Source organism: Panthera leo, chromosome B4 (genome assembly GCF_018350215.1).
Source record: "Panthera leo isolate Ple1 chromosome B4, P.leo_Ple1_pat1.1, whole genome shotgun sequence".
In the NCBI taxonomy this organism is placed as follows: Eukaryota; Metazoa; Chordata; class Mammalia; order Carnivora; family Felidae; genus Panthera; species Panthera leo.
The window spans coordinates 103,931,885-103,944,519 of record NC_056685.1 but is presented as its reverse complement, the minus strand read 5'-3'; the positions used below and the strand labels follow the sequence as shown (position 1 = coordinate 103,944,519).

Sequence of the window (12,635 nt, the reverse complement as noted above, 5' to 3'; positions counted from 1 at the left end):
AATCAAACATATCTTCTTCCTTCCCCCATAATGCCCTCTCAATGTTGTAAAATGTAATACTTCTTATAAATTTATGTAATAATTTCTCCTTCTACATGTCTACATGTTCTGTTTTTTGTTGTTGTTGGGGTTTTTTGTTTTGTTTTGTTTTTCCCTGCTGTAAACACCACTATTTAGTCATAGAGAAAGAGCTACAGAATTTGCTCTTGGTGTTATATTGTGAGGAGGTTTAAAGTAGAAGTGAGTGTCTCCATTTCCAGCATTCTGATACCATTCTCTTTCCATGTTGGCGAGTTAACAGATGCTCATGAATTGAGATAAATAACAACAACAAAAAAAGTCCACAAAGAGAACTCATAAGAGGATAGAGTATTTGTGTTAATTTTGAGTATCATCAAAACAATAAATGAGACAGGGCTCTGCTATATAATATTTGAATGAATTATATCTTCTCCAACTAGAACATATGTGTCAGAGGGAGTTCAATAAATGATTTATTGGATATAGCAATTAATAATAATGATCATATTATACTAGCTAACATTAATTACATGTGAACTGTTTTCTAAATGTTTTGTATGTTTAACTCACTTTATCCTTACAGAAATCTCATTATTCCCATTTAATTGATGGGAAAACTAACATATAAATAATTTGCCCCAGGCCACCCAGCTTATAAGTGACACATTTAGGGTATCTACTTCTCAGCTTAACCACAGGATATATATTTAAGAGACTATATTCCTAATGTCACTTGCAAATCATACATGATATAAGGGTTGTGTTTAGGAAAAAAGTAGAGTTTGTCCATTTTTCTATAGTTCAGTTCTAATGTTCAGTAATTTATTCTGTATCAATTGTGTGCAAATTGATAAATACGAGGTATTTATTCTGATGTCAGAGCTGAAAGTTGTGGCCATTTATCATTTTGTCACTATAGTAACACCTGGTCCCCAGCTCAAAAATATGAATGAATGAAAGAAATCAAAGTAATCAGTAAATTCAGTTGCCTCAAGTAATTAAATTCAGGACATCCAAATAAAGTCATCCTAATATTATTAATTACCATGCAAAAGTAGAAATTTCAAAAATTGTAGAGAATATTTATAAAAACATTCAAAAAACTTTACTGTTTAATATTATCACACTGTAAGTGTAGAAAAATGATTAGGCAAAATTTGTTATTTTTTATTTTTTTTTAATTAATTAATTAATTTATTTATTTTTATTTTAGAAAGAGCAAGAAAGCAGGGAGAGGGACCAAGGGGGAGAGGGAGAGAGACTCTTAAGCAGGCTCTCTACTCAGATCGGAGTAGGATGTGGGGCTCAATCACATGACCCTGGGACCATGACCAGAGCTGAAATCAAAAGTCCAATGGACACTCATCTGACTGAGCCACCCAGGCACCCCCAAAATTTGTTGTTTCTAAAACTTTTCTGACCATACTTAGGCAAATTATATTTATAGAAAATAATTTATTCCTTCCATTATTTCAACATAACTCAGATCGACTACTAAACCTTATCATGTTTTAGTAGAATTAATTAGTAAAAAGCTAAAAGAAAACCAGAAATAATAAACCAGTTATTTATTAATATCAGAGTGGAAAATTTTTATTGTTTTGGAACCATTTTAACTGTTTTTGTGGCTGAAGATTTCAAAGAATGTTTATGTTATTGGCAGTGTTTTAGAAAGTAGCTATTGCATGACTTTGTAAAAGAAATTATGAGGCATTCTTAATGTCAATTATAAATAGTAAAGCTATAATTTTATCTTATAGGTCACCAGCTAAAAGACTTAATTATCCTCAATTCAAATTAAAGACTAATTTGAAACATTCCTTAAAATGCCCTTACTTTTGTTTTGAGCCAAGAAATTATACAAATAAACGCTTAATTACAATGAGACCCCTTCCATTACTAAAGAGAAGCTTCCCATTTTTGACAAACTTCTGTCTACACTAGTTAATAAAATCCCTTCAAACATACTTCCTCAATGAGTAGAAAGTACAGGCCAATTGAAAGGAAGACCCTAGCAGTTGAAGGCAGGTGAAGACACATGTGCGTGCATATGTGCTTGTATCTGAAAGCGCTCTGGTAGGATATGATAAGCAGAAGAGGACATGTAACTAACATATAACATAACTAAGGACATAACTAATAGCACAACTTTTGCAACATGAGACCTAAGCATTTACATAGAACTGTAGGGGATGGTAAACAGTATTTGAGGATAGAGGATGTTAAGTACACTGAGCACAAAAGCAACTAGTTTGAAGTTTCTCATTCTCAGATGTTAGTGATGTATTATGTGGCCGTATTACAGCAGCCAAATTTAGTATACAGTCCAGAATGTATTTCTACTTGAATGTCATTTGTGATTGAAAATAATTTTACACTCAGGGCACCTGGGTGGCTCAGTCGGTTAATCATCCGACTTCAGCTCAGGTCATGATCTCACGTTCATGAGTTCGAGCCCTGTGCCAGGCTCTGTGCTGACAGCTTGGAGCCTGGAGCCTGCTTCAGATTCTGTGTCTCCCTCTCTCTGACCCTCCCCTGCTCATGTTCTGTGGCTCTCTCTCTCAAAAATAAATAAACATTAAACAAATTTTTTAAAAAGAAAAGAATTTATTTCACATAGGTTAGGTGGAATTTAAATGTAATAATAAGTTGTATAATTTTAGAAATTTAGTTCAAAAATTTCCAACGATGCAATCAATATGTACATATGCATATATTATATGTTTGTGTATATGTGTATATATATATAAACCATGGTCATTAAAAAAATTTTTTTAACATTTATTCATCTTTGAGAGACAGAGAGAGACAGAGCGCAAGTGGGGGTAGGTCAGAGACAGAGGGTGACACAGAATCTGAAGCAGGCTCCAGGCTCTGAGCTGTTAGCACAGAGCCCAACATGGGGCTTGAACCTACAAACTGTGAGATCATGACCTGAGCTGAAGTCAGATGCTTAACTGAGAGCTACCCAGGCGCCCCTAATCTGTGGTCATTTGAAATGAATTACACTGTAGAACTAGTGGCCATTTATGTAGTCCCTGCAGTCTTTTGAGTACACCAGGGAGAGTGCCTTCGGCAAGATTTATTAAATATTAGAAAAAGAGTAGTTCTTAGCAGAATGCCTGGGTGGCTCAGTTGGCTGAGAGTCCAAATCTTGATTCAGGTTCAGGTCATGATCCCAGGGTCATGGGGATTGAGCCCCCTGTTTTGGGCTCCATGCTAAGCGTGGCTTCTCTCTCCCTTGGCCCCTCTCCCCTGTTCATGTGCTCTCTCTCTCTCTCTCTCTCAAAATAAATAAATAAATAAATAAATAAATAAATAAATAAATAAATAAATAAATAAAAGTGTAGCTCCTAGCAAAGGTGTATAATTAGTAGATTATTAGTGGTATCTTATTGAATTCCTCTTTATTTTTCATTTATTTAAATTTGCAAGCTTCAAAGCTATAGGTATATGCTAGATTTGAACATTTTTGGCCACATTCTCTAGGCTAGATAAGTTACATTTATCTTTCTTCAATTCAACAAGTGAGTATTAAGCACATATTCTATAGAATATTTTCCTAAGTATTGAGGAGTATTCAGGAGCCCTTAGTATTCAGTAAGTATTGAGGAGTATTCAGTATTCTTAAGCCCTTAAGAAGTCTGTTTTAAAGAACACATTATTTTGTGTTATTATTAGATAGATGAAAGTTCCTAATTGCATAAAGCAGTACAGCTTAACTGTATTAATCAAGAAGACATTAATTAAGGAATATGAGAAATCTCTAAACATAGCTTCTGTGCACAATGTCTAGGACCATATTTCTGAGCCTTGTGGGTTTTCCTTACATTCCCAGACCCGGAAACGTGCAGCCTCTGCTACCACCTGTGCCAACAAAATGGACCCCCATGCTAGCAAGTTTCTTCATCTGGCTCCCTTCAGAATCTGCCCTATGTGGGTGACTCTGGTTGGCTGACTCTTAAGTCACATGTCTGCCACCTAGTGGTTAAACATGCCTGAGAAATGTTTTGAATCCAGTATTGGGAGGATGACATTCAGAATGCAGAGAACTATCAAAGATGGAGGATATGTTCAAAAAATTGGGGGCAACCACAAATACGTCTCCACTACAACTTTTGTTGTACTCTTCCATATTAAAATTCTAAGCAGCAGCGATACTGACATGTATCTATCCAGCAATACAACTATACTTGAACATAAACAAAATCACCTTTTCTCAAAAAAGAAAGTCCATGAATGTAGCTACATAACCAGGGTTCGTCCATATGTATACTCTTGCTCTTATTAAATCTCAATCATATCTTAATATTCTATAACCTATTGACTACTTTAAGTGTTAATCAGAATCAAGTATCCAATATAAAATAAAGAGGGAGAATAATATACATTATGTATATATAATATAACAAAAAAAAATCCCCCTTTCTCCAGCTGGTCAAAAAGTCCTAATGGCAGTTATAAATTCCAATTCTAAACCTCAATTCTTGGACTTCTGTAGATGAACTGATATATATTCATCACCAGCTCTAAGTACATAATTTCAGGATTATAGCCTCCCGACCTAGCACTGTGTTATCTCCAAGATTGAATTAAGACAGTCTCTTCTTTGGATCCTTTAACCGTTCTATAGAATCACCTGCTTCTGAATGATGTGATAGTGTAGTGAAACCAGGGCTGGAGGCATCAGTCAGTTGCATTACCCCCTTCACTTTAAAATGTGGGTTTTTTTGGTCAGAAGTAATATTGTGTATGATAACAAGACTGTAAGCAAAAATCTTGATGAAATGGTATTGCCAGTAGAAGCATAGCCATTAGAGAAGGCAAATCCATATCCAGAAAAAAAATTACATTAAGAAAAGATAGACACCCCCTCCTTGACGGAAGGGATTTGATGTGATCTGCTTGCATCAAGGTGACTAGCCTGGTCTCTAGGTGGACTGTTATCATGTCAGGGGTTCAAGATTGATGGCTGCAGCTGGTCACTTGGCCATTCAGCTGTGGTGGTAACCCTATCAACCTTAATGATGAGAAGCCCATTTTGCCAGGTCAGTGAATAACTTCCATCCCTGAAACCATGGTCACTTTTCTGTACCCATTGAACAAATATTGTGGTGGCCAGAGAAATAGGCTGATATCCACAAGGTGATTAATTTTTGTCTAGCAGATTGTTGAACTAACTAGTCCTAGTTCAGAGGTAACATCCAAGAAATTTGGTATTTTCTTTTCCTCAGTACTGTTACCATGCTAAATAGTTGAGGGTTCTTTTAGAGAAGATCTTTTGATTAGCTATTGGTTCATAACAGACCACACCAAAATTTAACCTCAGAAACAACATTATACTGTACTCACCAATTCAATGGGTCAGGGATTCAGAAAGGGCACAGTAATGATGGCCCTTCTCCGCTCTGTAATGTTTGGGCTCGCAACCTGATGACTTGATGGCTAGTGACAATGATATGCTGGTAAATGATTTATTTTACCAGAAAAAATTTAAAAAGCACTAACCTATAGTGTTTGGAATTCCCATGGTTTTAATACTCCCATGGTGGCTGACTTCAAGCTACCAACATGATATCACTGAAAGCTGAGAAGTGAAATGATGCACAATAGAGAACCAACCTGTGGTATTTCTACCTTCAGATGCAATAGACGTAAACACCCCAAAGAGTGTAGATAATGGTAAAATACTTAGGAATTTTATTAAAAACTTGGAATTTAGTAAAATAATTAGGAGTTAATACATTTTGAGTGTTTATTATCTTTTCAAATATTGTTTAATTATAAGCTTACATAATTTAAGCTTCAACAATAACTATGTTTAACCACCGGCTCACAGAATTCCTGAAAATTAACAATCCCCTCTAACAAGCTGGTATGGGCCAGTGTCAGCACACCATTTGAGGTGGATAACTCGAGTATCTGGACTCTGCAAAGTCTGCTTGGGAGCAACCTATTTCTCATAGGTTCTAGGGCTCTGTGTGAACTTAACGCTGCTTATTTCTCCAACGTCATCTGATGTTAGCCTTTCCCTGACAAACTTTGCTTTAACCACACCAGTCTATTTTCAGTTCCTCGATATGCCCAGCTGTGCCCTCTTCCAGGAGTTTTCTTCCTCTGGCTCTTCATTTGGCCAGCTCTTCTCATCTTTTAAGTCTCAGTTTCAATATCATCCTCTCAATGAAACATCTGTTTACTGCTCTATGCAAAGTAGGTCTCTCCTCTTTTCTGCTCCCATAACTCTCTGTTTTAGGGTTAAGTTTGTACAAACTCCCATAACCTTCGTGAAACAGCTCGGATTTAACCAGTGCACACACATATCTGTAGACTTCAAGAGAGTAGAATACCATGAATATAATCAAAGATTGAGAAATAAAAGGAAAGCTCTTTGAAAACATTGTGTCATTTCACACGGAAGAACTATTAATATTATTTTGACCCTTAAATATAATCCCTACCTACTGATCTATACATTTAGGGTCTCAGTTATTTGTGTTCTTCTGTGCCAATGCATGGCAAAGTTTTCTGACACTTCGAACCATAATTACTGATGGTGAATGTAGAGAAATTAATTTATTAAGAACTAAGAGGGGCACTTGGGTGGCTCAGTTGGTTAAGCATCCGACTTCAGCTCAGGTCATGATCTTGCAATTTGTGAGTTCAAGCCCCGCGTCGGGTTCTGTGCTGACAGCTCAGAGCCTGGAACCTGCTTCCGATTCTGCATCTCCCTCTCTCTCTGCCCCTCCCCTATTCACGCTCTGTCTCTTAATAATAAATGTTAAAAAAAAAATTAAAAAAAAAAAAGAACTAAGAAATGTGACACTAATATGTGACACCGAATTGAACAATGACATTGTGAAAACCAAGCATTTTTACTACTTTAGGATATGTAAGCTTTAGGAAAACTCCTGAAAAAAATATGTTTTCTTTATTTCTTTCCATCCCAGTATCTTATATCTGCTTTTTCCTTTTTTGTTTGAGTAACTTCTGCTTTATTTTACATAGGCATTTGTTAGCCTATACTTTTCACTACCCTTCTGAAAATCTCTCCCACAAAACTTCCTGGTCATATATTATTCTTCCCTGACCAAAATATTAATAACTGAGAAGTTAACCCAGCAGTTTTTTTTTTCAGGTATCTTTGTTTTTAGCAGCAGAACTGCCTTATTAAACTAAACAAAGGTGAAGCCCCAATTCACAAAACATTTTTATTTTTTTAAGTTTATTTATTTATCCTGAGAGAGACTGAGATAGCATGACTGGGAGAGGGGCAGAGAGAGAGGGAGACAGAGAATCCCAAGCAGGCTCTGCACCGTCAGCACAGAGCCCAGTGAGGCTTTCGAACTCACAAAACTGTGAGATCATGTCCTGAGCCAAAACCAAGAGTCGAATGCTTAACTGACTGAGCCACCCAGTCGCCCCACACAAAACATTTGAAAGTAAAATTTCTTTGGGAAATGTTAGGGTGTAGGTCTGGAACAGACTGAGACACTGTTTTCTGGACTTTCATGGCCCCAGAGGCTACTCTGGGTGAGTGTAGGTTCTCAAGTAGACCGTTATTTAAAAACCTCTTTTCCCCAAATGACTATTGCAAAACCTCAGTTCCTATATTCCACTTGGTTGCATCTACTTTATTATTATGTAACCTAAGAATTAATTGTAAATAAAATTATTAGTGATTTTCACTGTGATTTTTATAGCAACATGTGATTATAACTATTACTATAATCACTATACAAATGTGATTATCACTATAATCACATTCAGAGCAACATAATTATGCTCATTTCTTTCAATTCAACAATTTTAAATGACCAAATGTGTATTAAGTTAGTTGTGACTTTTAATACTCTTCTAACAAAATCATCATGCATTGTGCAATGTTCTTCAATAATTACTCTATTTGATCACATCTATTTTGTGTTCTATTTCTGCTGAGCTCATGCTGAAATTATTAAATTTTCTAAAAGGATGAATAAGAATTTACATTACATTTTTTAAATGAGTAATTCCATTATATGATAGAGATGCAGTTTTATGGACCTTTAATGCCTTTTATGGACCCTGGCTTAGATTCAGGTGTGTGCTTCTTTGCTGCTACCTGTGGTAAACTCTGAGGTTATCATGAGATGCTAGGTAAACCTGCAATCTTTTCAGATAGAAGTCATTCATAAGTATTAGTAACTTGTGTTCATAAAATAATTGCATTTCGGGTAATTACATTTTCTGTTGCGCCCAATAGCTGTTACTGGAGCACTTGGAATGCCTGGTGTCACGACATGAAAGGTCGCTAAGAATGACGGTGGTAAAACGGCAAGCCCAGTCCCCCTCGGGAGTGTCCAGTGAAGTCGAGGTTCTCAAGGCACTGAAATCTTTGTTTGAGCACCACAAGGCCTTGGATGAAAAGGTAGAGTATTTAGAAAGGTTGATTACAGTTTTATGTGTCGATTATACCTCAGTGAAGCTGAAATTTAAAAAAATAAAATAAACTTCAGCTACCAATTTTAAAGAGTATTGACAGGAGATTTCAAGCTTCACTGTGCTTTCGTCATGAGCATCAGGTTCCTTGTCTTCATCCATGACTCAGCTGACTCCTGACGTAAATGAGTGCAGAGAAACACATTTGAATTATAGGAAAATCATTTTTATAACTGCGGCTGGATTATTGTGTGTATATTGGTGATGCTCATAACCCTGTTTTTTTTAATGCCACCGAATCTATGGCTTATCAAGTTACACTTTTATTGTGGTGCATTATGGTCCTAGTCCAGATGGCCATTTGAAATTTAATATTGTCATTCAGTCTCCCTCTCTCTCCTTCTCTTTCTCTCCTCCCAGCCCCTCTCTGAAATGCATGTCTATAGATCCCAACACAGAAGACCACTAACTGGAAATTCAACATATCTTGAAGTGTAAATTGGATGTATACTCTAACCTTTGGAGGTTTATATTAGAAGCATACATTTTATTCGATCTCTGATAACTTCTGAGTATATATTCTGAGTATATATTTTGAGGAATCTCTGAATATAACAGCATAAGGTATCAGTGGAGAAAACCTGCTTTAGGTCTTTTTAAAAAAGTGGCAGTAAGCTTCTTTTAGCTGTTACTCAAAAAACTTCGACTGACATAAATAAGCCAATATGATGGTAATATCCTTTGGAGATTAATAAGGCTTATGACATGATTTTAATTTTGTGAAATGTTACAGAATTAACTTTTTAAAATTAATAAAGCTTTAGGATTTTGTAGAGTGGGAATTGGGGCACTTCAATTAGAAAGTACCTGATAAGTTCTGAGTATTAAAATCCAAATGAGAGATTATTACCCGGTTATATCTAGGTTTTAAGCATGCAGACACTTGTGCTCTAGTTAAAATTTATGTACATATATACTTTTATCACTGGTCTTTCAGATGGTCTTAGACCAGGGTATTATGTGAAGTATGTGCATAAGGATAACTATAATTCTACCTTCTAGATTGTTAAGAAGAAATTGTAGCTTATTTTTCATTTTAGCCATGAGAGGAAAGTAGTTTATGAATAATTTTGAGTAAGATAGAAATTGATATTATATAAAGATCCTTGATAAATATAATATCACTACTATCAAGTATCAAATACTTAATATGTTTGATGTTTAAGTTCATATTCCCTTTATTATTAAAAAAATACATTGTTAAGAATTTGCAAGACTTCATATTTATGGAATGTCTATTATAATTCAGACAGATATTTGACAGACAGAAATAGATAAGACATTGTCCTTACGACTGAGGAGTTAAAAGTTATTGCTAGAGATTCACGTGTCAATAACGGGTAATGTTAAGAAACAGTATGTATAATGCAATAGGGAGCCACAGGAAAAGTTGTGACTAATTCCACTTGAGAAAGTGATTTTAAAAAGTTCAAGAATGTCTTCACAGAGGGTATGACATTTGGACTTGAATATTAGAGAATGTGTAGGAGTTTTTTAAGCAGAGTAATGAAGATACTCTGAGCAACAGGATCAATATGTAAAATAACCCAGATGTATAAGAAGAGCACGGCCTATCCAGAGAAAATGTAATAGTTTTGAATGCCTTGAATGAAAGTGCTTGAGAATGTGTGATCGTAGAAGTTCCCTATATGCACTCCCAAATCACTTGAGCGGTATCTTATGAAAGAATGCATGCAAGGCAGTAAACAGTATTCAGGACAAATAACCTGATGGCTGTGAGTACATTTAAGAAGAAAATAGTTGTTGCACAACTTAGACCAGACAAATAATCTACTATGTAGACATTCAGTGAGTTTAGCATAACTAAATGAAGCATTTTATACTATGGCGCTAGGAGCTGTAATAGTATGTACTAACTCACCAGAAGTTCCAGGGACATTGGTTAGTTCATAGGCAACTGAACTGATTATCAGCTAAGTATTGTTGAACAGTCTAAAGGAAAAGTGTTATGAGCTTGGATTCTGGAGTTGGACAGATATGGACAAGTGACTTCTCTAAACATCTGTTTTCCTCTTTTGAATGGAGAGCTAATAGTACTTAGCTCATAGAATTGCCATGAGGATTAAATGTGATCTGATGTGCAAAAAACTCTTATATGGTACTTAGCATATGGCAAGTGCTCATTGAATGTTAATGAGTATTACTGTTAATGTGAATAAATTTCAGCACTTGATAAAACTTTCAAACTAAGTAAAGATGTTGGTGTTACTGTTGATCCACATGCTTGTTTTAAGTAGCATTTTATTTAGTTATTGAAGGATTAATCTGTGCTTTCATGGACAGTTCCCCTAGGAATAGCTCACAGCTACTCAAGAGGCTAGGAAGGGTGGGGAAACAAATTACAACATTCTATAAGTACTATGGATACTATGTTATAATACAGAGAGATGATCAGAAGAAAATGCAATTAACCATTTCTTGAGGACAAGACACTACCGACTTTACAGGGTAAAGTTACACACGAAGAGCTAAACAAAGTAGAGAAAATTAAGCATAGCTATGGATGATTACAATTACTGGCAGTTGTCATTATTAATGTCCTTATTTATACATACACTGAGTTGTAAGTTTGAATTTTCCTTATTAGCGAAGACTGACCGTACTTTGAATATCACTCTCCAGTGTGTTAACCAATTTTGGAGGCTGGAGGAAATGATAAATATACATGTTTAAGTATAAGTAAAAATTCACAGTAAATATATATATGCACTCCATACATATTTCTGTGATCTAATATCATATTGCCCAAACTGGATTTGAACTTCTGGTCTAAGGAGAAAACATTTACAGTGTTTTCTGTTATAGGACTGATAATTCCAAAATGAAACCCTGCCATACCTTACTTTTAATTTGGAATCTATGCTTCTTCCACCAAAGTTTCTTTTCATCCTGAAACACATTTGTTATTTTTAGGGAATTATTTTATTTTAAATTCTCAGGGATAGGATGTATGTAGCTTTGAAACATCCTTTGGGGAAAAAATTCTTTAGTTATTTTTTATACCCTTCTGAAGAAAATTGATGTAGTAGATGAAACTATAAATAAAAAATTCTAGGTGTACATAAATATTTTAGAGGTTATACTATAGTTCTATAAATTAAAAAATTAACATGTATTAACTAAGAGACTGCAAACAATGGATTCGTTGAATGTGGTTAAATAGCAAAAGAAATCAGAAAAGGTTACGTATAGAGCTAAGGATATCACCTGTGTACTTACATTTAGGAAAAAAAAAGTTAAAATTATAATTTTTCATGGCATATCAATCATGTCTAGATAGTTCCACAGCACACCAAATCCAACAAGGAAAGTAAAGGTAATTATGTCATTCTGCTGGTGCTGTGCTTAGCAGAGCAGAGCAAAAAGCTAAAAGCTGGTCAGAGACAATATTTTTTTCACTACTAATGCAATTTAAGCTATATAGACAAGGTAAAATGTTGGGATTCTTCATGCCTTAGAAAAGTTACTTTTTTGCATCCCACCTTTTTTCTTTGTTTGTTTGTCTTATTCAGTTTAGCAGAAATTAGTGCAATATGAATTAAATATAGAGAATAATTTATCCTAATAAAAACATGAATCATACATTTATCTCATAATGTATTGATATTTACCGCCCCAATTTTTGGATTTACAACTAATTCAAAATATATTCAGAAATTGTTTTTATTTTCTTGTAGAGACACCTTTAGATTCTTTACTTTGTGGGTAATATAATCTCAAGCTGTAGGTACCATTCTAAATTTATTTGAGGGGTTATTCTATATTCAAGTTGTTTGATAAGCTTAATGACTTTTACCCTTTGAAGACTCACTATAATGAGAATAAAAATGTTTAACTTTTTGGTAAATAGGAATCATATTAGAACAATTTTTGTGATCATCAGTTTAGCAAAGAAAGTCAGGAAGATACTTTAACCTACAGGATAGCCTGGTTTCAGCCATTCTGTAAATGATTTGAAGAACTCTTTTAGAAACATTCCAGTGTATCAGTATATCTTAAAATAAGACACCTAACCTCTTCACAGCAGTGTTAATGTGATAGTATCAATGTTGCTTATAGTGAGATCGTTAACTTACATTTTGACAATTTCATATTGCTCTTCTCATCAACTACGA

General features: G+C 34.9%; 1 protein-coding gene across 3 annotated transcripts in view; it reads left to right on the top strand.

Annotated features, from left to right (window-relative positions):
* PPFIA2 (PTPRF interacting protein alpha 2) overlaps nt 1-12,635 on the top strand; it is a 481,896-nt gene that overhangs the window by 283,487 nt on the left and 185,774 nt on the right. For all 3 annotated transcript variants that reach the window (XM_042947253.1, XM_042947254.1, XM_042947252.1), the window contains one exon: nt 8,264-8,428. In XM_042947253.1, the coding sequence (XP_042803187.1) occupies nt 8,318-8,428 (111 nt within the window). In that variant the 5' untranslated portion in view covers nt 8,264-8,317. The remainder of the gene's footprint in view (nt 1-8,263; nt 8,429-12,635) is intronic.